Source organism: Rhinoraja longicauda, chromosome 16 (assembly GCF_053455715.1).
Source record: "Rhinoraja longicauda isolate Sanriku21f chromosome 16, sRhiLon1.1, whole genome shotgun sequence".
NCBI lineage: Eukaryota > Metazoa > Chordata > Chondrichthyes > Rajiformes > Arhynchobatidae > Rhinoraja > Rhinoraja longicauda.
In genome coordinates this window covers 7,719,175-7,744,115 of record NC_135968.1, presented here as the reverse complement: position 1 = coordinate 7,744,115, position 24,941 = coordinate 7,719,175, and the positions used below count along the sequence as shown (strand labels likewise).

Here is a 24,941-nt window from a genome sequence, read left to right as displayed (position 1 = left end):
GGGAGTGTTGTAAAGCAGAGGGATCTAGGAGTGCAGGTGCATAGTTCCTTGTAGGTGGAGGCGCAGGTGGATCGGGTGGTCAAAAAGGCGTTTGGCACATTGGCCTTCATCAGTCAGAGTATTGAGTATAGAGGTTGGGAGGTCATATTGCAGTTGTATAGGATGTTGGTGAGGCCGCATTTAGAGTATTGTATTCAGCTCTGGGCACCATGTTGTCAAGCTGGAAAGGGTACAGAGAAGATTTACAAGGATGTTGCCAGGGTAGAGGGCCTGAGCTATAGGGAGAGTTGAGTAGGTTGGGTCTCTATTCCTTGGAGCACAAGAGGATGAGGGGTGATCTTATTGAGGAGTATAAAATCAAGAGAAGAATGTATCGGGGAGATGCACAGAGTCTCTTGCCCAGATTAGGTGAATCGAGGACCAGAGGACATAGGTTTAAGGTGAAGGGGAAAAGATTTAATAGGAATCTGAGGGGTAACATTTTCACACAAAGGGTGGTGGGTGAATGGAACAAGCTGCCAGAGGAGATAGAAACATAGAAAATAGGTGCAGGAGCAGGCCATTTTGCCCTTCGAGCCAGCACATCACCATTCATTGTGATCATGGCTGATCATCCACGATCAGTAACCCGTGCCTGCCTTCTCCCCATACCTCTTGATTCCACTAGCCGCTAGAGCTCTATCTAACTCTCTTTGTCAGTGAATATTTTTTTAAGGCAGAGATAGATAGATTTTTGATGAGTACAGGTGTCGGAGGTTTTGGGGAGAAGGCGGGAGGATGGGGTTGAGGAGGGAGAGATTGATCAGCCACGATTGAATGGCAGAGTAGACGTGATGGGCCAAAATGGCCTAATTCTATTCCTATCACTTATGACCCGTGGAATGTGCGTGGGAGGGCGATGATGGCTGAATCTCTGTATCATTGGTTTATATTTAGATCCTTTCCTTTTAGGTCCCTCCGTCACTCCCTTGGCTGTGCCTCGACCTCATCTTGGAGAAATAGATGGTCTCAGCCACGGAATTCCCCCAGACACTGTTACTGTTACTACGTGATCAGAGGCCAGACAGATGCATTCTGCGGCGCAGCAGATAGGGGAATCATGAGAGGAATAGATCGGGCGGATGCACAGAATCTCTTGCCCCTATTAGGGAAATCGAGGACCAGGGGACATGGGTTCAAGGTGAAGGGGAAAATGATTTAATAGGAATCTGAGGCATAACCTTTTCACACAAAGGGTGGTGGGTGTATGGAACAAGCTGCCAGAGGAGGTAGAAACATAGAAAATAGGTGCAGGAGCAGGCCATTTGGCCCTTCGAGCCAGCACATCACCATTCATTGTGATCATGGCTGATCATCCACGATCAGTAACCCGTGCCTGCCTTCTCCCCATACCTCTTGATTCCACTAGCCCCTAGAGCTCTATCTAACTCTCTTTTAAACTCATCCAGCGAATTGGCCTCCTCTGCCTTCTGTGGCAGAGAATTGAGGCAGTTGAGGCAGGGAATATCCCAACATTTAAGAAACAGTTGGACAGGTCCATGGATAGGACAGGTTTGGAGGGATATGGATCAAAGGCGGGGCAGGTGGGACCAGTGTAGCTGGCACATGTTGGCCGGTGCGGGCAAGTTGGGCCGGAGGGGCCTGTTCCCACACTGTATCACTTGGGTGGCATGGTGGTGCAGCGGTAGAGTTGCTACCTTACAGCGAATGCAGCGCCGGAGACTCGGGTTCGATCCTGACTACGGGCGCCGTCTGTACGTAGTTTGTACGTTCTCCCCGTGACCGGGCGGCACGGTGGCGCAGCGGTAGAGTTGCTGCCTTACAGCGAATGCAGCGCCGGAGACTCAGGTTCGATCCTGACTACGGGCGCCGTCTCTGTACGGAGTCTGTACGTTCTCCCCGTGACCTGCGTGGGTTTTCTCCGAGATCCTCGGTTTCCTCCCACACTCCAAAGACGTACAGGTTTGTAGGTTAATTGACTGGGTAATATGTAAAAATTGTCCCCAGTGTGTGCAGGGTAGTGTCAATGTGCGGGGGTCGCTGTGCGGCGCGGACTCGGTGGGCCGAAGGGCCTGTTTCCGCGCTGTATCTCTAAATCTAAATCTAAAATCTGATGCCTCTGACATCACCCGTGGTCGGGATGGAACCCGGGTCTCTGGCGCTGTGAGGCAGCAACTCTTCCACTGCGCCACCCTGCTTTGTTCCAAAATTGTGCAGAGCTGTTTCAGCTTTACAGTAACATAATCCTTGCACATAAAGAAGGATAAAAAAAAAAAAGAAAGGAAGGCAGATATACAGCGACACGTACAATCGCAAAACCATGGGATGACTTTTTAAAAATAATTTATCACAGATGTGGTTTATGCTTCCAGTGCCATAACCTTTAGGGATTGTAAATATTTAAGCAGCAGGGACAAATCCTTTGGCAATAACGTATTACCGTTTTGCTACTATTTCAAAATTTGTCGACAGCTGAAAATCTAAAAATGGTAATTATTTAAAAGTATACCTAAGCATTAAAAAAATATTTGTTCGAGCAAGTTTTGCGGGCTGTTAATCTGGATTGCAACTGTGGTGTTGCTACAATACTCTGCACCACTGAACCATTGATGCAGAATCTAGCTTCATTCTTAAGTAGAGGTCGGCGCAGGGAACTGCAGATGTTGGTTTACAAAAAAAGACACGTGGTGCTGGAGTAACTCAGCTGGCCAGGCAGCATCTCTGGAGGACAGTCACTGAAAGGAAGCATTCAGGTACAGCAGGCAGTGAAGAAAGCCAATGGAATGTTGGCCTTGGGGCTACTCACTATCCCGCGGTCTAGGCTTAAGCTCAGGGGTGACCGCGCTTTTGCGGTTGCAGCTCCTAGACTGTGGAACAGCATCCCTCTCCCCATCAGAACTGCCCCCTCCATCGACTCCTTTAAGTCCCGGCTCAAAACCTATTTCTACTCCCTAGAGTTTGAGGCTCATTGAGGAGGCGCTGTGAACTGTTTGCGTGCTACTGTATGTTTCATTTTTTTTAAATTAGTACCTAATCAGATGTACAGCACTTTGGTCAACGTGGGTTGTTTTTAAATGTGCTATACAAATAAAATTGACTTGACTTGACTTGATAACAAGAGGAGTTGAGTACAGGAGCAAAGAGGTCCTTCTGCAGTTGCACAGGGCCCTAGTGAGACCGCACCTGGAGTACTGTGTGCAGTTTTGGTCTCCAAATTTGAGGAAGGATATTCTTGCTATTGAAGGCGTGCAGCGTAGGTTTACTAGGTTAATTCCCGGAATGGCGGGACTGTCATATGTTGAAAGACTGGAGTGGCTAGGCTTGTGTACACTGGAATTTAGAAGAATGAGAGGGGATCTTATCGAAACATATAAGATTATTAAGTGGTTACACACGTTAGAGGCAAGAAACATGTTCCCAATGTTGGGGGAGTCCAGAACCAGGGGCCACAGTTTAAGAATAAGGGGTAAGCCATTTAGAACGGAGATGAGGAAAAACTTTTTCAGTCAGAGAGTTGTAAATCTGTGGAATTCACTGCCTCAGAAGGCAGTGGAGGCCAAGTCTCTGAATGCATTCAAGAGAGAGCTGGATAGAGCGGAGTCAGGGGGTATGGGGAGAAGGCAGGAACAGGGTACTGATTGAGAATGATCAGCCTTGGTCACATTGAATGGTGGTGCTGGCTCGAAGGGCCGAATGGCCTCCTCCTGCACCTATTGTCTATTGACATGGATGGACGATATTTCGGGTCGGGACGCTTCAAGTTTGGATAACTAACCCTTGGACAACAGCCTTGAACATTTGACTCCCTCTCTTGCCGGTGCTCTTCGTGAATGCACAGCCATTTCTCACACTATCCTGCCCCCTTTTGAGTTTAGTTCAATGTCACGTGTACCGAGGTACAGTGAAAAGCTTTTGTTGCGCTAACTAGTCAGCGGAAAGACAACACATGGTTACAGTCGAGCCATTTACAGTGTACAGACTGTGGAGGGCAAGTCAATGAATATTTGTTAGGCAGAGATAATAATAATAATAATACATTACATTTATATAGCGCTTTTCATATACTCAAAGACGCTTTACAGAGATTTAGAGAACATAGGGAAATGAATAAATAGATAAATAAGTAAACAAACAGAGAAAGGAGACAGAAGGTGAGGTGACCTTCAGTGGTTGAAGGCAGTACTGAACAGGTGAGACTTCAGCGATGTTTTGATTGTGGTGAGTGTGGAGGAGTCTCTAACGGTTTGGGGTAGTGAGTTCCATAGGGTGGGAGCAGCGATGGAGAAAGCCCTGTCCCCCCAGGATCTGAGTTTGGTCCGGATGTGGGGGGACAGGAGATTGGCAGCAGCAGAGCGGAGGGTGCATGTGGGAGTGTGCCTGTGGAGGAGGTCGGTCAGGTAGGATGGGGCCAGGTTATGGAGGGCTTTGTAGGTTATGAGGAGGATTTTGTACTGGATTCTCTGGGGGATGGGGAGCCAGTGGAGTTTGTAAAGGACGGGGGTGATATGGTCACGGATCGGGGTGTGGGTGAGTAGACGGGCAGCGGAGTTTTGAATGTATTGAAGTTTACTGATGATTTTTGAGGGTGCGCCATAGAGGAGGAGGCTGTTGCAGTAGTCCAGACGGGAGGTGGATTCTTGATTAGTACAGGTGTCAGGGTTATGGCAGGAGAATGGGGTTAGGAGGGAAAGCTAGATTAGCCACGATTGAATGGCGGGTAGACTTGATGGGCCGAACGGCCTAATTCTGCTCCTATCACTTATGAACAGACTCGGAAATGGATCTCTCCCCTCTCCCTCTCCCAGCGCCAGCGAGATCTGCGCCGCTCCTCCACTCTCTTCCCCGGCCCGTAGGTGCAGCGTGGGTTTACTAGGTTAATTCCCGGAATGGCGGGACTGTCATATGTTGAAAGACTGGAGCGACTAGGCTGGAATTTAGAAGGATGAGAGGGGATCTTATCGAAACGTATAAGATTATTAAGGGGTTGGACACGTTAGAGGCAGGAAACATGTTCCCAATGTTGGGGGAGTCCAGAACCAGGGGCCACAGTTTAAGAATAAGAGGTAGGCCATTTAGAACTGAGATGAGGAAAAACTTTTTCAGTCAGAGAGTTGTGAATCTGTGGAATTCTCTGCCTCAGAAGGCAGTGGAGACCAAGTCTCTGAATGCATTCAAGAGAGAGTTAGATAGAGCTCTTAAGGATAGCGGAGTCAGGGGGTATGGGGAGAAGGCAGGAACGGGGTACTGATTGAGAATGATCAGCTATGATCACATTGAATGGCGGTGCTGGCTTGAAGGGCCGAATGGCCTCCTCCTGCACCTATTGTCTATTGTCTCCCTCTAATGCAGTGAAATAAGAACAAACACAAGTGTTGTAGTTGTTGTTCAGAAGCCCCGCATCCCCGGGGTGAGCGGCGGCGTGCGGCGGCGAGGAGCGAAGTTTCCGTGAGTTTGTTGTTTGCGAGGGGGCGCTGCGATCTCTCGCTTTGTCCCGGCTCTGGGTCGGTGGCGATCCGCTCTCCCGTTGAACCTTCACCGGCAGCTTCTGCTTCCAGTCCCCGCCGCCGCGGCCGCCACGGTTCCACGGCTCCGGGACAAGTTAAAGGGTCCGGGAGAGTTGAGGGGAACTCACCGCATAAAGCAGAAAAAATAAATAAAAAATCATCGTAGTTTTTACTAATTAACCATATATAGAACGGAGATGAGGAAGAACTTTTTCAGTCAGAGAGTGGTGAAGGTGTGGAATTCTCTGCCTCAGAAGGCAGTGGAGGCCAGTTCGTTGGATGCTTTCAAGAGAGAGCTGGATAGAGCTCTTAAGGATAGCGGAGTGAGGGGGTATGGGGAGAAGGCAGGAACGGGGTACTGATTGAGAGTGATCAGCCATGATCATATTGAATGGCGGTGCTGGCTCGAAGGGCTGAATGGCCTACTCCTGCACCTATTGTCTATTGTCTATTGTCTATATACACCAAATTAACAGTTTTGAAAACAGTATTTTCTTACCTATTCGGAGAAAAACTGGAAAAAACGGATGAAGCGAAGGTTTGTTTACACATAGCTGATCAGCTGGCGACAATTCTATGCCCCCGCGACCTATTGCCTATGACCTATGACCTGCGCATGCCCAGTCGGAATACCGAACTCGCTTATTTATTGGTGTTGGCGATAGCGATTCTTAGCTTCATTTGGAAGAAAGTACACTTACGGCTCTTCATGTCTCCTTGTAGTTTAAGAATCTGAGGAACAGGCATCGTCAGGACGACGGCATCAAACATTTCCGCCGGGCCCGAGTCACTGCACACCTCCAATTTTCCCTCTTTGAGGTTGATGCGGGTAACACGGCGACTGTACAGCACGTCTAAATTTTGAAAGAAATTAGGCATGAAATTAGGCAGAAAATTGAGTCCGTCCTCACCTTGTCCATCATGGTCCGGTTTGGCTCAGCCACCAAGCACGACATCCGGAGGCTGCAACGGATCGTTCGCACAGCTGAGAAGGTTGTTGGCTGCAACCTTCCCCCCCATTGACGAACTGTACACTGCAAGGGCCAGGAAGCGAGCGGGCAAGATCATCTCTGACCCCTCTCACCCTGGCCACAAACTCTTTGAAGCACCCCTCCCTCTGGAAGGTGTCTCCGGACTGTCAAAGCAGCCACAGCCAAACATAAAAACAGCTTTTTTCCACGAGTGATGGTTCTACTCAATAACCAAAGTCTGTAGTCTCTTTTTTGCTCTGGTTTATTTTCACCCACATGTTTAGACCGTAATGGTGTATCCTTATTGTTTTGATGTGTTTATGCTTTATTGTTAACTGTATGTTTGTGTTGTCATTTGTGAGCGGGGCACCAAGGCACATTCCTTGCATATGCATACTTGGCCAATAAACCTATTCATTCATTCATTCATTCATTCATTCATTCAAAACAAGGAACAGCAGTTGCCGATTAATGCACTAAAGGGACACAAAGGTCAAGCAGCATCTCTGGTAGTCACGGGCAGGTGAGGTTTCAGGTCGGGACCCTTCTTCAGAAGAAGACACAGAGGCCTGGAGTAACTCAGCGGGTCAGGCAGCATCCCTGGAGAACATGGATAGGCGGCGTGTAGGAAAGATCTGCGGATGCTGGTTTACACCGAAGATAGGCACAAAAAAGCTGGAGTAACTCAGCGGGTCTGAGACAGCATCTCTGGAGAAATGGAATAGGTGCTGGAGTGTCATAGAGTTATAGAGTCATAGCCACAATGTGGAAACCAGGCCTTCGGCCCAACTCTCCCACACCGGCCAACAATGTCCCGGCTACCCTAGTCCCACTTACCTTCGCTTGGCCCATAATCCTCCAAACCTGTCCTATCCATGCACCTGTCCAACTGTTTCTTAAATGTTGGGATAGTCCCAGCCTCAACTACCTCCTCTGGCAGCTTGTTCCATACACCCACCACCCTCTGTGTGAAAAAGTTACCCCCCCCCCCCCCCCCCCCCGATTCCTATGAAATTCCTATTCAAGAGAGAGCTAGATAGAGCTCTTAAGGATAGCGGAGTCAGGGGGTATGGGGAGAAGGCAGGAACGGGGTACTGATTGAGAATGATCAGCCATGATCACATTGAATGGCAGTGCTGGCTCTACAAGCCGAATGGCCTACTCCTGCACCTATTGTCTATAAATCTATTCCCCTTCACCATCAAAAAAAGGTTTACAGGTTAATTGGCTTGGTATAAGTGTAAATTGTTCCTAGTGTGTGTAGGATAGTGTCAGTGTGTGGGGATCGCTGGTCGGCGCGAACTCGGTGGACCGAAAGGTGGTTGTTTCCGCGCTGTGTGTATCTCAAAACTAAACTAACCTAAACTAAACCAATTTAGGAGGATTGCAAGTTAGGATATTAGGATAATTTAAATAATCATAAATCTGGGAGAAATTAAACCCATAATAATAGTTGATGCTGGAAATCTGAATTGAGAACACAAAACGCTCGGCTGGTATCTAGGTAGGAGTGGTGGGTAGTTTAATACACAAAATGTGCTCAGTAATTCACTCAGGCTACTCTGACTCACGGCCTCCGAGGCCAAGGATAACAGCTGCAACAACATAGGAATCCCACCCCCTGCTGGGCGGCACGCCATCCTGCCTTGGAAATTTATCGCCAGCAGGGGGCGGCACAGTGGCGCAGCGGTAGAGTTGCTGCCTCTCAGCACCAGAGACCCGGGTTCGATCCTCACCTCAAATGCTGTCCCGTATGGAGTTTGTACCTTCTCCCTGCGACCACGTGGGGTTTTTTTCCGGGTTTTCTCCTCAGTCTGAAGAAGGGTCTTGACCCGATAACGCACCCATTCCTTCTCTGCAGAGATGCTGCCTGTCCCGCTGGGTTATTCCAGCATCTTGTGCCTACCATCGATTTAAACCAGCATCTGCAGTTCCTTCCTACACATTTTGAGTTACTCCACCATTTTGTTTACTCCAGATTCCAGCATCTGCTGTTCCTTCTGTCTCCGTTAAATATAGACAATAGACAATAGGTGCAGGAGGAGGCCATTTGGCCCTTCGAGCCAGCACCGCCATTCAATGTGATCATGGCTGATCATTCTCAATCAGTACCCCGTTCCTGCCTTCTCCCCATACCCCTTGACTCCGCTATCCTTAAGAGCTCTATCCAGCTCTCTCTTGAATGCATTCAGAGAATTGGCCTCCACTGCCTTCTGAGGCAGAGAATTCCACAGATTCACAACTCTGACTGAAAACGTTTTTCGTCATCTCAGTTCTAAATGGCCTACCCCTTATTCTTAAACTGTGGCCCCTTGTTCTGGACTCCCCCAACATTGGGAACATGTTTCCTGCCTCTAACGTATCCAACCCCTTAGTAATCTTATACGTTTCGATAAGATCTCCTCTCATCCTTCTAAATTCCAATGTATACAAGCCTAGTCGCTCCAGTCTTTCAACATATGATAGTCCCGCCATTCCGGGAATTAACCTAGTAAACCTACGCTGCACGCCCTCAATAGCAAGAATATCCTTCCTCAAATTTGGAGACCAAAACTGCACACAGTACTCCAGGTGCGATCTCACTAGGGCCCTGTACAACTGCAGAAGGACCTCTTTGCTCCTATACTCAACTCATCTTGTTATGAAGGCCAACATTCCATTGGCTTTCTTCACTGCCTGCTGTAACTGCATGCTTCCTTTCAGTGACTGATGCACTAGGACACCCAGATCTCGTTGTACGTCCCCTGTTCCTAACTTGACACAATATCAAGGTATCCTGCTGAGTTCCTCCAGTACTTTTGTGTTTTACCGAAAATAATACAACAGGTTGCATGGTCCTTCCTGACAATGCAGCCCCCATAATAACTATTCCCCCATCCTTAGAGTCATAGAGTGATATAGTGTGGAAACAGGCCCTTTGGCCCAACTTGCCCACACCGGCCATCAATATCCCAGATACACTAGTCCCACTTCAGAGAAGAATCAGAATGGCCTTGATTGTCATCCAAAAAACATGTCTTTTGGACGAATTTCCGTTACCCACAGTCCAACAATAAGAAGCAATAAAAACAAAGCAATAACACACACAATCACAAAACCAACACAAAACAAAAAAGAAACATCCATCACAGTGAGTCTCCTCCAGTCACCTCCTCACAGTGATGGAAGGCCAGAATGTCTTTCTCTTCCCTGCCGTCTTCTCCCGCGGTCAGGCTGTTGAACTTGCCACGTCGGGGCGGTTGGGACTCCCGACATTGAAGCCCCCGCCGGGCGGAGAAAATCCCGCGGCCGATTCCAGGCCGCGCCGGACGGTGAAAGGTCCGCCGCGGGCTGACCCAAGCCCCGCGATTCGGGGTGGGCGCAGACGCTGCCGCTGCCGGAGCTCCCGATGTCGGGCCCCACCCAGGGGCCTGCGAGCTTCCGACGTCCATGCGGCCCGCGGCCGAAGCCTCCGGAGCCTCCGAAGGCGAGACGCAGACACACTCGCAACGCCACCACAGCCTCCGAAGGCAGCCAGCTCCGCAGGTGGCGAGTCCGGGCCGCGGGCTCTGCGAACCAGAGCCCCAGGTGGTCCCAGCTGGAGGCCGCCAGCTCCAGGTGTTTGGCCGATGGTAGGCCGCAGCGGGGACGGAGACACGACCCAGAAAAAAAAGGTTGGGTCTCCGTTTGGAAGAGACAATTTTTACAGTCCCCCCCACACACATAGTACACAACCACAAAAAACACTACATCACATCTAAACATTACAATTAAGACAAAAAACAACAAAAAAACACAAAAGACAAACGGACTGCAGGTGAGCCGCAGCTGCTGCGAAGCTCTGCCACTTCCTACGCTTGGTCCATATCCCTCCAAACCTGTCCTATCCATGTACCTGTCTAACAGCTTCTTAAACGATGGGATAGTCCCAGCCTCTGGCAGCTTGTTCCATACACCCACCACCCTTTGTGTGAAAAAGTTACCTCTCAGATTCCTATTAAATCTTTTCCCCTTCATCTTGAACCTATGCCCTCTGGTCCTCGATTCCCCTACTCTGGGCAAGAGACTGTGCATCTACCCGATCTATTCCTCTCATGATTTTGTACACCTCTGCAAGATCACCCCTCAACCTCCTGTGCTCCAAGGAATAGAGACCCAGCCTGCTCAACTTCTCACACCCTCTCTCGTCCTGGCAACATCCTCTTAAATCCTTTCTGAACCCTTTCGAGCTTGACAATATCTTTCCTATAAAATGGTGCCCAGAACTGAACACAATATTCTAAATGCGGTCTCACTAACGTCTTACAACTGCAACATGACCTCCCAACTTCTATACTCAATTCTCTGACTGATGAACCTTCCTTCTGCCCACCATCCATGTTATAGAGTCATACAGAACGGAAATAGGCCCTTCGGCCCAACACATTCATGCTGACCAAGATGCGCCATCTAAGCAAGTCCCATTTGCCTGCCATTTGGAGGTCCATATACCTCCATTTGTCATTTGCCTCCCATTTGGAGGTCCATATACCTCCAAACCTTTTGTATCCATGTATCCATCCAAGTGTCTTTCAAATTGTTATTGCACCTGCCCCAACTATCTCCCCAACTTCATTCCATATGCCCATGACTCTGGGTTAAATAAACTTTTTAAAAAATGAAATATTTGCCACGTGCTCATATGATTGAACCGTTTTTGTTTAATACAGAATGGAAACCGTACTGATGTTATCTTCATTGGCGGCTTCACGCACAAGTATTCTGTGTAGTAAAAACAGTTTTTGATTGATTGAAAGATGAAGCATGGAAACAGGCCCTTCTGCCCACCGAGACCATGCTCCCCATCGATCACCCGCTCACACGAGTTCTATGTTATCCCACTTTCCCATCCACTCTCTGGGGCTCACGTTGTCGACCTCCCCGTGGTGAGCCCTGTCAACTGACCTCAGTCAGGCGAACGACAACAAACAGAGACAGCAGAAGCCGCTTCATAACTTCTGTTGCCTCAAACGCAAGAGGAAGATCCACTCCCTGCCCATTAGGGGTAATTTTACAGAGGAACAATCAACTGATAAAAACCCGCACGTCTTTGGGACATGGGGGGAAATGGAGCAACCCACGCTGTCACAAGGAGAGTGACAATAGACAATAGACAATAGACAATAGGTGCAGGAGTAGGCCATTCAGCCCTTCGAGCCAGCACCGCCATTCAATGCGATCATGGCTGATCACTCTCAATCAGTACCTCGTTCCTGCCTTCTCCCCATACCCCCTCACCCCGCTATCCTTAAGAGCTCTATCCAGCTCTCTCTTGAAAGCATCCAACGAACTGGCCTCCACTGCCTTCTGAGGCAGAGAATTCCACACCTTCACCACTCTCTGACTGAAAAAGTTCTTCCTCATCTCCGTTCTAAATGGCCTACCCCTTATTCTTAAACTGTGGCCCCTTGTTCTGGACTCCCCCAACATTGGGAACATGTTTCCTGCCTCTACTGTGTCCAATCCCCTAATTATCTTATATGTTTCAATAAGATCCCCCCTCATCCTTCTAAATTCCAGTGTATACAAGCCTAATTGCTCCAGCCTTTCAACATACGACAGTCCCGCCATTCCGGGAATTAACCTAGTGAACCTATGCTGCACGCCCTCAATAGCAAGATACGATAGAACTTTATTCATCCCCGGAGGGAAAATGGCCTGCCAGCAGTCATAACACACAACAAGGTACACGAAAACTTGAAATTAAAATTAAAAGTGAAAAAAAAAAAGACAAGTGACTGTCGGGCTGCCAAATGCACAGCGCCTTAACCGGAACGAACAAACAAATACAGGCTTATCCCCTGGGCAGAGGATTCTGAAACTAGAGACCCCCCCCCCTCCCCGGGCCCCCCTTTGTTCTCCCACAATGACCCCAGGCCGGGTCCCCATTGTTTAGTGCAAGATAAAGCCAGTAATGTCCTAAAGCCACAAAAGATGGTTCGAAAGTCTGCAATGGGGTAGATGGGAGGTCGGGACCACTATCCAGTTGGAGAGAACTGCCCTGATAACAGCTGGGAAGAAACAATCCCTGAATCTCGAGGTAGGGGGGTGCATTTTCAAACTTCTGTAGCTCTTGCCTGTTAAATTATTAACAAGCTGTCGACATCACCCCTTTAATTGGCATTCAGTTTCAGGACTCTACTGGTAAAAGTTTACAACCTGTTCTCAACAGTCTGGCCAAAATGAGTAGGATCGTAAAGTTGATTTCGCTGTCCAATACCTGAATCACTGAGGTAATATTTGACAATCGAGGAGATCCCTTGAGGTGCCACGTAGTTACAGATTCCTTCGTCTTTTATTGTCATTCCTTCCACGGAACCAAGAAAGGGTTTTAAAATGCCTCGCGACACCAATTCTTCATAAAAACTGAGAAAGAAAGAACGTACAGCTGCATTTTCTTTTATTGTTTCCAGATTAACAATCTGATATATTAGTCAAGTGGTAGTTTAGTTTAGTTTAGAGATTCGGCGCGGAAACAGGCCCTTCGGCCCACCGAGTCCGTGCCGACCGGCGAACCCCCGCTCACTGGCACTATCCTACACACACTAGGGACAATTTTACATTTATACCAAGCCAATTAGCCCACAAGCCTGTACGCCTTTGGAAGGAAACCGACGATCTCGGAGAAAATCCACGCAGATCACGGAAAGAACGTACAAACTCCGTACGGGCAAGCACCCGTAGTCAGGTTCAAACCCTTGTCTCTGGCGCTGTAAGGTAGTAGCTCTACCGCAACGCTACCATGCCGCCAATTTATTTTACTATTAAAATGCTGACCAAGATGCCCCAATTCCAATCGTCCCACCTGCTGTGTTTGGCCCATCTATATACTAAAACTCTCGTTTGTTTGTTTGTTCCAGAACTACAGCCAAAACGGTACACATAGCGCGAGAATTTTAGGCCCACCTTACTCACCGTCGTCCCTTTGGTGCTAATGGAAGAAGTTTCATTGAAATCGGTGTAATATTTTTAAAGTTGTTCACATTTTAAAGTTTAAATCCATCTCCTAGAGAAGGAGGGGGAGGGAGAGAGGGAGGGGGGATAAGGGGGGTTAAGGGGGATGGGAAGGGGGGGGAGGGGAAGGAAGGAGGGAGGAGGGGGAGAGGGTGCTGGACCACTTGGTCTTGTGTGGATTTAAAACGGGCCTACTCATAGAAAACAGAGGGTTGTGGTGGAATGGTGTTTGCGACCAGTGGTGTTCCATAAGGGGGGTTGAGGGGGATGGAGCTGGGGGAGGGGAAGGGAATGGGAGGGGTAGGCAGGGGTGGATGGGGTGTGGAGGGAGGGGTGGAGGGGAGGAGGGAGGGAGGGGGGAGGAGGGGGGAGGGGGGAGGAGGGGGGAGGGGGGAGGAGGGGGGAGGGGGTGCTGTTTGTTCGTTCCGGTTAAGGCGCTGTGCATTTGGCAGCCCGACAGTCACTTGTCTTTTTTTTTTTCACTTTTAATTTTAATTTCAAGTTTTCGTGTACCTTGTTGTGTGTTATGACTGCTGGCAGGCCATTTTCCCTCCGGGGATGAATAAAGTTCTATCGTATCTTGCTATTGAGGGCGTGCAGCATAGGTTCACTAGGTTAATTCCCGGAATGGCGGGACTGTCGTATGTTGAAAGGCTGGAGCAATTAGGCTTGTATACACTGGAATTTAGAAGGATGAGGGGGGATCTTATTGAAACATATAAGATAATTAGGGGATTGGACACAGTAGAGGCAGGAAACATGTTCCCAATGTTGGGGGAGTCCAGAACAAGGGGCCACAGTTTAAGAATAAGGGGTAGGCCATTTAGAACGGAGATGAGGAAGAACTTTTTCAGTCAGAGAGTGGTGAAGGTGTGGAATTCTCTGCCTCAGAAGGCAGTGGAGGCCAGTTCGTTGGATGCTTTCAAGAGAGAGCTGGATAGAGCACTTAAGGATAGCGGAGTGAGGGGGTATGGGGAGAAGGCAGGAACGGGGTACTGATTGAGAGTGATCAGCCATGATCGCATTGAATGGCGGTGCTGGCTCGAAGGGCTGAATGGCCTACTCCTGCACCTATTGTCTATTGTCTTTTAAGTGTTGTTATTGTATCTCCATCAAGTACCTCCTCTGACAGCTCGTTCCATAAACCCACCACTCTCTGTGTGAATCAATCAGCATTCAGTTTTGTAACTGTTTCCGCGCTGTATCTGAAATATGAAAATATAAATAAACCTCAACTAGTACCTTTGATGTTTTTCAGCATAGTTCGGGGTCGCTGTGATGTACTGCGCTCCCAGATCTGCTGTGCAGTTTGGGTCATGGGGATCTCTGCTTGTGTTCATTCTTCCTCCTTAAAACACAAAGGTTTTGGGTTTAGCATTGACATTCCTTACGGCTTTGCACACATTTACATTCTTGTAACGCTCTCACTATGAGCAATGGAAGATTACATAGAGTCTCCATCTTGCGTCCCATCATTGACTCCATCTTCACCTCATGCTGCCTCGGCAAGGCCCCCATCACAATCAAGGACCAATCTCACCCTGGACACTCCCTCTTGTCCCCTGTCCCACCAGGCAAGAGGTGCAGAAGTGAGAATACGTTTCCCTCCAGATTCAGGGACAGATTCTTCTCAGCTGGTATCAAGCTACTGAACAGTCTTCTCATCAGCTGGAGTGTGGTCCTGACCTCCCATCTATCGCACTGGAGACCTTTGAGCTATCTTTAATCGGACTTCAATCTTGCACCTAAATGTTGTTTTCACTGTAACTTTCACCTTAGCTCGGCACAGTGGCAGAGTTGCTGCCTTACGGCTCCAGGGACCTGGGTTCGGTCCTAACTACGGGTGCTGTCTGTACAGAGTTTGTACGTTTCCTCCCACATCCCAAAGACGTGCAGTTTTGGAGGTAAATTGGCACCTGCAAAAATGGAGTTTGTACGTTCTCCCCACAACCCCATGGGTTTTCTCCGGATGCTCCGGTTTCCTCCCACATTTCAACGACGTACAGATTTGTCGGTTGATTGGCTTCAGAAAAGTTTGTAAATTGCCTCCAGTGTGTAAGATAGTGCTATTGTACTGGGATCGCTGGTCGGTGTGGACTTGGTGGGCCTGTTTCCATGCTAAACTAAACTATAACCATTAGACCTCCAACTAAAAATGCTGGAGTAACTCCATGAGTCAGGCTGCATCTTTGGAGGACACGCACAGGTGATGTTTCGGGTCGGGACCCTTCCTCAGACTGATTGTAGAGCGGAGAAAGCTGGGAGTGAGTTGCGGGTGGGGGCAACGCCTGGCAAGTGATAGGTGGATACAGGGGAGGGGTTGTTTTGAATGGCAGATGGGTGGACAAAGACGGAAGGAGAAGTGGACAAAAGGACGTGAGATGAGAGAAGAGGCGACATATTTTCCAAATGGGGAGAGAATCCAGAAATCAGAGTTGCAAAGGGACTTGGGAGTGCTGGTGCAGGATTCCCAAATCTGCAAGTCAAATCGGTAGTAAAGACAATAGGTGCAGGAGGAGGCCATTCGACCCTTCGAGCCAGCACCGCCATTCAATGTCATCATGGCTGATCATTCTCAATCAGTACCCCGTTCCTGCCTTCTCCCCATACCCCCTGACTCCGCTATCCTTAAGAGCTCTATCTAGCTCTCTCTTGAATGCATTCAGAGAATTGGCCTCCACTGCCTTCTGAGGAAGAGAATTCCAGATTCACAACTCTCTGACTGAAAAAGGTTTTCTTCATCGCAGTTCTAAATGGCAACCTCTTATTCTTAAACTGTGGCCCCTTGTTCTGGACTTCCCCAACATTGGGAACATGTTTCTTGCCTCTAACGTGTCCAACCCCTTAATAATCTTATACGTTTCGATAAGATCCCCTCTCATCCTTCTAAATTCCAGTGTGTACAAGCGTAGTCGCTCCAGTCTTTCAACATATGACAGTCCCGCCATTCCGGGAATTAACCTAGTAAACCTACGCTGCACCCCCTCAATAGCAAGAATATCCTTCCTCAAATTTGGAGACCAAAACTGCACACAGTACTCCAGGTGCGGAGCAAACGGAATGCCAGCGTTTATTTCAAGAGGGCTTGTATACAAAAACAGGGATGTAATGCTGAGGTTTCATAAGGCGTTGGTCGGGCCGCATTTGTAATATTGCGAGCAATTTTGGGCTCTCGGAGGAAAGATGTGCTCGCTCTGGAGAAGGTCCAGAGGAGGTTTACAAGAATGATCCCAGGAAGAGTAGGTTAACCTACGATGAGCGTTTGTCGGCACTGGGCCTGCACTAGCTGGAGTTTAGAAGAATGTGGGGGGACCTCATTGAAAGATACAGAATAGTGAAAGGCTTGATGTGGACGTGGATGTGGCGAGGATGCTTCGACTAGTGGGAGAGTCCAGGACTAGAGGTCATAACCTCAGAATTCAAGGACGTTCTTTTAGGATGGAGATGAGGAGAAATTTCTTTAGTCAGAGGTTGATGAATCTGTGGAATTCTTAGCCACAGAAGAAATATAAGATTATTAAGGGGTTGGACACGTTAGAGGCAGGAAACATGTTCCCAATGTTGGGGGAGTCCAGAACCAGGGGCCACAGTTTAAGAATAAGGGGTAGGCCATTTAGAACGGAGATGAGGAAAAACTTTTTGGCTCGAAGGGCCGAATGACCTACTCCTGCACCTATTGTCTATTGTCTAAATCCCATGTGATCACAGGGAAATTGGATACACTCTGTATAGACTGCACCCATAGTCAGGATCGAACATGGGTCTCCGGCGCTGTAAGGCAGGAGCTCTACCACTGCCCCACTGTGCCGCCCATGACTGGAAATGATGTTGGTATTTTAGGTTGGTATGAACTGGAAGCAGCTTTGGTTGCTGAAATCTCACATTCTTTAAGCAGACGGTCCACTAAATAGTGTAGATGGAATGACCTTACATGTTCAAAATGGCCCCACCAGAGCCATTTTGCCCTCTTCAGAATCCCTCTCTACAATGTGTAGAAAGGAACTGCAGATGCTGGTTTACACCAAAGATAGACACAAAAAGCAAGAGTAACTCAGCATCTCTAGAGAAAAGGAATAGGTTATGCTTCGGGGTGATACCCTTCTTCAGACTGAGAGTCAACTTAGTCGTCGTACTAGTTTCACTGTCGTTCTGTTGAGTTTCACTGTCTGTTTAACTCCTTATCACCTACCCTACAGCCAACAATGGACCATTGTGGGCTCCACCTTTCCTTGATCGTCATGGCTTTTTGCACATCTTTCGTATCACACTTGTTCTATGTGCCTTCTATAACTCTCGTTTCTTTTCCGCCTGACTCTCAGTGTGAAGGGCCTCGACCCGAAACGTCATCCATTCCTTTCCTCCAGAGATGCTGCCTGACCCGCTGAGTTACTCCAGCTTTTTGTGTTTACCTTCCCTCTCTACAATACTTCTTTAGCTGATATCCGCTCCTCACTGGAGTAAGACTGAGATTATTGAGAGACAATAGACAATAGGTGCATGAGTAGGCCATTCGGCCCTTCGAGACCTAGGATCCTTGATGGTTTTATTTTATACTGTCATGTGGACGGAGGTTAGTATATATCCAAGGTAGAGTACGAAAACATGCCGCTCAGCCCACCGATCACACTAGTTCTATGTTATCCCTCAGAATTAAAGGACGTTCTTTTAGGAAAATAGATGAGGAGACATTTCTTTAGTCAGAGGGTGGTGAATCTGTGGAATTCTTTGCCATAGAAGGCTGTGGAGGCCATGTCAGTGTATAGTTTCTAAGGCAGAGATAGATAGATTCTTGATTAGTCAGGGATTATGCGCCAGAGAGCCGGGTTCGATCCTGACAACGGGTACTGTCTGTACGGAGTTTGTACGTTCTCTCCGTGACCTGCGTTTTCTACAAGATTTTCGGTTTCCTCCCACACTCCCAAGACGTAGGTTAATTGGATTGGTAAATGCAAAAATTGAACCTGGGTCTCCGGCGCTGCAAGCGCTGTAAGGCAACAAATCTACCGCTGCGCCACCGTGCCGCAAATTTCGGGTCGGAACCCTTCCTCACAGTCTGGGCTCAGGGTTCCGACCCGAAACGTCACCTATTCCTTCTCTCCAGTGATGCTGCCTGACCCGCTGAGTTACTCCAGCATTTTGTGTCTATCTTCGGTCTGCAGTTCCTCGTGTAGGAATGTCTGAAGAAGGGTCTCAACCCGAAACGTCTCCCATTCCTTCTCTCCGGAGATGCTGCCTGCCCCGCTGAGTTACTCCAGCATTTTGTGCTTATCCGCAGTTCCTTCCCACACATCAGTTTCTTTGTTTTAATCCGCAGTACAATTGGTTTGCAAGCATGAGCGATGTATCATTTGAAATTGCAAACATCGGCAAAATCGTATTCACAGTAAACACTGCAGAGTAGCATTAACCAGTGCTATGAATTTCTTCCAAGAATCAGAAGATGTGTGGCATAGGTTAGTACCATTTTTTTTTCCTCAGATTGTTTTTTTCCCCCTCAAATTTCCATTCCATCTGCAAATTACGACACGTTCATATATCTGGTTATAAATGATAGGAGTAGAATTAGGACATTCAGCACATCAAGTCTACTCCGCCATTCAATCATGGCTGATCTATCTCTCCCTCCTAACCCCATTATAACCATATAACCATATAATTACAGCACGGAACAGGCCCGTTCGGCCCTACCAGTCCACACCGACCACTCTCTCTGACCTAGTCTCATCTACCTGCTCTCAGACCATAACCCTCCAATCCCCTCCCATCCATATACCTATCCAATTTACTCTTAAATAATAAAATCGAGCCTGCCTCCACCACTTCCACCGGAAGCCCATTCCATACAGCCACCACCCTCTGAGTAAAGAAGTTACCCCTCATGTTACCCCTAAACTTTTGCCCCTCAATTCTGAAGTTATGTCCCCTTGTTGGAATCTTCCCCACTCTCAAGGGGAAAAGCCTACCCACGTCAACTCTGTCCGTCCCTCTTAAAATTTAAAAAACCTCTATCAAGTCCCCCCTTCTCTTGCCTTCTCCCCATAACCTCTGACACCCGCACTAATCAAAAATCTATCTATCTCCGCCTTAAAAATATCCACTGACTTGGCCTCCACAGCCTTCTGTGGCAAAGAATTCCACAGAATCACCATCCTCTGACTAAAGAAATTTCTCCTCGTCTCCTTCCTCACAGAACGTGCTATAATTCTGAGGCTGTGACCTCTAGTCCTAGACTCTCCCACAAGTGGAAACATCCTCTCCACATCCACTCTATCCCAGCCTTTCACTATTCTGTATGTTTCAACGAGGTCCCCCCTCAGTAGTCTAAACTCCAGCGAGTGCAGGCCTAGTGCTGACAAACGCTCATCATAGGTTAACCCACTCATTCCTGGGATCATTCTTTTAAACCTCCTCCAGAGCCAGCAAATCCTTCCTCAGACATGGTGACCAAAAATGCTCACAATATTCCTAATGCGGCCTTATACAGCCTCAGTATTGAATCCCTGTTTTTGTATACAAGACCTCTGTGGCCTTATACAGCCTCAGTATTGCACACACACACACACACCCCTGCAACAGTCTGTTCGAACTCCTTCCATCGGGCAGACGATACAAGGCCTTCTACGCCCGCACCTCCAGACTCAGGAACAGCTTCATCCCCAGGGCCATAGCTGCTATGAACCGGTCCTGCTGAGCCGGATGGTCACAACGCACAGATCAACTTGCACTTTATCCCGTCTAAAACTGTTACAATTGTTTCGTTGGGTTGCTGTTGTCTAAATTAATTAAATTATTGCATCGTATGGGAGGCGCATTCCCAATCTCGTTGTACCCCTGGGTACAATGACAATAAAGATATATTGTATTGTATTGTATTGTATACAAGACCTCTTTGAAATAAATGGCAGCATTGAGTTTGCATTCTTTACAACCGTTTGTTGCCATATTTCAATGAGGTACCTGCGATTCAACCTGTGATGGGTTTGTGCAGCAATATATCGATCTACCTGGTTGCGGTTCCCGCACTTTTCTCTGCACCTTCTCTGTCAGTGCAACGTTATATTCTGCAATCTGCCTCTTCTCCTCTCTTGCACCACCCTTGATGTGTGGGGTGGTACGATTTGCCTCGATGGCACGCAAAGTCTTTCACTCTACCGCAGCACAGCAGGCAGGGTGGTGCAGCGGTAGAGTTGCTGCCTTACAGCGCTTGCAGCGCCCGAGACCCGGGCAGCATCTCTGGAGAAAAGGAATAGGTGACGTTTTGGCGAGAGGGACACTAAGATATGAAGAGGTTTAAACAACAAATGAATGAAAGGCACAAAGTGTATTTGGTTTCCCTCTCCCCAGACTCTGCCTGAAGAAGGGACTCGACCCAAAAATGTCACCTATTCCTTTTGCACCGACCTCCTTTAGATTTAGATTTTTTAGATTTAGAGGTACAGCGCGGAAACAGGCCCTTCGGCCCACCGAGTCCGCGCCGCCCAGCGATCCCCGCACATTAACACTATCCTACACACACTAGGGACAATTTTTACATTTACCCAGTCAATTAACCTACATACCTGCACGTCTTTGGAGGAAACCGAAGATCTCGGAGAAAACCCACGCAGGTCACGGGGAGAACGTACAAACTCCGTACAGACGGCGCCCGTAGTCAGGATCGAACCTGAGTCTCCGGCGCTGCATTCGCTGTAAGGCAGCAACTCTACCGCTGCGCCACCGTGCCGCGGTGACAGCACGGTGGCGCAGCTGTAGAGTTGCTGCCTTACAGCGAATGCAGCGCCAGAGACCCGGGTTCGATCCCAACGACAGATGCTGCCTGTACAGAGTTTGTACGTTCTCCCCGTGACCGCGTGGGTTTTCTCCAGGATCTTTGTTTTCCTCCCAACTCCAATGATGTACAGGTTTGTAGGTTGATTGGCCTGGTGTAAATGTAAAATTGTCCCTAGCGTGTTGGGTAGCGTTAATGTGCGCCGATCGCTGGTCGGTGCGGACTCGGTGGGCCGCGTTCCCGCGCTGTATCTCTAAATTAAAAACTAAAATAAGTACAGAGGTGCAGCTGGTAGAATCGCTGCCTCACAGCGCCAGAGACCCGGGTTCGATCCTGACCTCAGGTGCTGTCTGTGTGTGGAGTTTGCATGTTCTCCCTGTGACCCCGTGTGGGTCTCCTCCAGGTGTTCCGTTTCCCTCCTACATCCCAAAGACTTGCAGGTTTGGAGGTTAATTGGCGCATGTAAAGTTGCCTCTAGTGTGCAGGGAGTGGATGCAGGAAAGTGGGATTGCATAGAACTTGTGTGAGCGGGCAGTCGCTCAGAGAGTTGTAAATCTGTGGAATTCTCTGCCTCAGAAGGCAGTGGAGGCCAATTCTCTGGATGCTTTCAAAAGAGAGTTAGATAGAGCTCTTAATGATAGCGGAGTCAGGGGGTATGGGGAGAGGGCAGGAACGGGGTACTGATTGTGAATGATCAGCCATGATCACATTGAATGGCGGTGCTGGCTCGAAGGGCCGAATGGCCTACTTCTGCACCTATTGTCTAAGTCTCAATGGACCCTCTGTTTCAATACTGTATCTTTCAACTAAACTAAACCGCCAGGGGTAGTGGCTCCACTCCATTCCCCCCTCCCTCCCCCCTGTTCCCTCTCGCTCCCTGCCCCATTCTCCATGACCCCTTTCACCACTACCCCACCTTCTCGCCCCGACCCACCCCTCTCCCTGCTCTCCCCTCAATCCTCTCCCCTCCCATCTCCCCAATCTTCCCCTTTCCTCCCTCCACTCCACTCCATTCTCTCCCGTTCCTTCCCTTCTCTTCCTTCACTCCCCCCCCTCCACTGCACCCCCTCCCCTTTTCGCCCTCTCATCCCATCCTGCCCGTGCTCCTCTCCCCAGCCCCCCTTTTTCTTCCCCCTCACCTTTCTCACCCCTCCTTCCACTCCCCCCTCTCCCTCCCCTTCCTTCCCTCTCTCTCTCTCCCCTCCTTTCCTCCCTCTCTCCCCACCTCATTCCATCCCACTAACTCCCTCTCTCATCTCCCCCTCCCCTTCTCTCCCCCTCCCCTTCCCTCTCTCTCCCTCTCCCCTTCCCTCTCTCCCCTCCCCTTCCCTCTCTCCCCCTCCCCTTCCCTCTCTCCCCCTCCCCTTCCCTCTCTCCCTCTCCCCTTCCCCCTCTCTCCCCCTCCCCTTCCCTCTCTCCCCCTCCCCTTCCCTCTCTCTCCCTCTCCCCTTCCCCCTCTCTCCCCCTCCCCTTCCCTCTCTCCCCCTTCCCTCTCTCCCCTCCCCTTCCCTCTCTCCCCCTCCCCTTCCCTCTCTCCCCCTCCCCTTCCCTCTCTCCCCCTCCCCTTCCCTCTCTCCCCTCCCCTTCCCCCTCTCTCCCCCTCCCCTTCCCTCTCTCCCCCTCCCCTTCCCTCTCTCTCCCTCTCCCCTTCCCCCTCTCTCCCTCTCCCCTTCCCTCTCTCCCCCTCCCCTTCCCTCTCTCCCTCTCCCCTTCCCTCTCTCTCCCCCTCCCCTTCCCTCTCTCCCCCTCCCCTTCCCTCTCTCCCCCTCCCCTTCCCTCTCTCCCTCTCCCCTTCCCTCTCTCTCCCCCTCCCCTTCCCTCTCTCCCCCTCCCCTTCCCTCTCTCTCCCCCTCCCCTTCCCTCTCTCCCCCTCCCCTTCCCTCCCTCTCCCCTTCCCTCTCCTCCCCTCTCCCCCTCTCCACCTCCCTCCCTCTCCATCTTCTCTCAATCCTCCCTCTCGCTCGCCCCCTGCCGCCCTCCCCGGGTAACTGCACCCCCGGGCGCGGTCACGTGGCGCGGACCTGGGCTTCTCGCCGCCTCCCACACGGCGACCCGCAGCCGCCCCCGCAGCAGCAGCAGCGCGGCGCACAGGCCGCCCGTCAGGCCGGCGCCGACCACCAGCACCCGGGCCGCGGCCGCCATCATCACCACCGCCGCCGCCGCCGCCTCAACCAGTCACCCCTCCGCCGCCTCAACCGGTCACCCCGCCGGCTCCACAGCGTAGCACCTGGACCGTCCCTTACGGGCTGGCCGAGCGAAGCTTTGCCCGGAGTTGCTGCAAGACACCACCACACTAGCTAGACACCCCTCTACTCCCAGAGAGTCCACAGTGTTTTATTGTATTGTGTCCCAAAACAGAATGATGCAATTAAAATCTTACCTGCAACAGCACAGCAGAAATGCAAACATAGTATTATGTGAAATCCATAATAGACACAAAATGCTGGAGTAACTCAGCGGGACAAGCAACATCTCTGGAGAGAAGGAATGGGTGACGTTTCAGGTCCAGACCCTTCTTCATACCCCTTCTTCTGCAACAACAAAAAAGTTCAGTACATATATTGGAGTCATAGAGTGATAAAGCTTGGAAACAGGCCCTTCGGTCCAAGTTGCCCATACCGACCAACATGTCCCAGCTGCACTAGTCCCACCTCCCTGTATTTGGTCCATATCCCTCCAAACCTGTAGTATAAGAAAATAACTGCAGATGCTGGTACAAATCGATTTATTTACAAAATGCTGGAGTAACTCAGCAGGTCAGGCAGCATCTCGGGAGAGAAGGAATGGGTGACGTTTCGGGTCGAGACCCTCAGCGAGACCCTCAGTCTGAAGAAGGGTCTCCAGCATTTTGTGAATAAATCCCTCCAAACCTGTCCTATCCACATACCGTCTAAATGTATCTTAAACGTAGGGATAGTCCAACGTTGAGATAGACTCAACTACCTCTTCTGGCAGCTTGTTCCATACACCCATTACCCTTTGTGTGGATACGTTACCCCTCAGATTCCTATTAAATCTTTTTCCCTTCACCTTAAACCTATGTCCACTGGTCCTCGATTCCCTTACTCTGGGCAAGAGATTCTGTGCATCTCCCCGATCTATTCCTCTCATGATTTTATACACTTCTATAAGATCACCCCTCGTCATATTAAAACAATAGTGCAATTAAATTCTTACCAACAGCAGCACAACAGATATGTAAACACAGTATTCCGTGAAACACCATAATAAACACCAACCAAAAGGTCAGAATAAGTAATGCCAACTATCCATTTTTTCCAGAGGTGCTGCCTGACTCAGAGTTACTCCAGCATTTTGTGTCTATCTTTGGTTATAAACCAGCATCTGCCGTTCCTTTTAATTACATTTCCAAACCCTGATGGGATGTAAAAGACAGCTCTGCTAAATCTGGCCAAGATTGTTCTTACAATGCGCAAGTTTTGGTGCCATATATCTTTAATTGTTGTGTTCCTTGAAACTTGTGCACATTGTAACAACTGTAACATGGGCCATTGAAAATACTCTTGTCATTCACCCAATTCTTGCATTAAATTATAATTTTTTTAATTGTTCCACCTTCCAGTGCAGGAGACAGAGATACCATCTAACACCCCCCTTGTGTTCTTGTGTAATGTTGTCCAACTAAGTAGTTACCCGCGCAACAAACTAAATATCAGGCAGCAGTCAAGATAGCTCCAGCTCTTCCTAAATTATGGGGTGAACTTC

At 49.2% G+C, this 24,941-nt stretch overlaps 1 protein-coding gene across 9 annotated transcripts in view; it reads right to left on the bottom strand.

Annotated features, from left to right (window-relative positions):
- The window catches only part of rnls (renalase, FAD-dependent amine oxidase), a 105,832-nt gene extending 82,112 nt beyond the window's left edge, over positions 1-23,720 (bottom strand). For 3 of the 9 annotated variants that reach the window (XM_078413155.1, XM_078413159.1, XM_078413163.1), the window contains exons 1-4: positions 23,237-23,446; positions 14,690-14,795; positions 12,714-12,859; positions 6,206-6,358 (exon numbers count right to left, since the gene is read on the bottom strand). In XM_078413155.1, the coding sequence (XP_078269281.1) occupies positions 6,206-6,358; positions 12,714-12,859; positions 14,690-14,795; positions 23,237-23,360 (529 nt within the window). In that variant the 5' untranslated portion in view covers positions 23,361-23,446. Of the gene's footprint in view, positions 1-6,205; positions 6,359-12,713; positions 12,860-14,689; positions 14,796-18,908; positions 18,985-20,451; positions 20,678-23,236; positions 23,447-23,595 lie in introns of those variants that run through there. The other 6 variants (XM_078413156.1, XM_078413158.1, XM_078413162.1 and 3 more) reach the window with 6 other exon arrangements.
- Between the last annotated feature and the right edge of the window lie 1,221 nt (positions 23,721-24,941).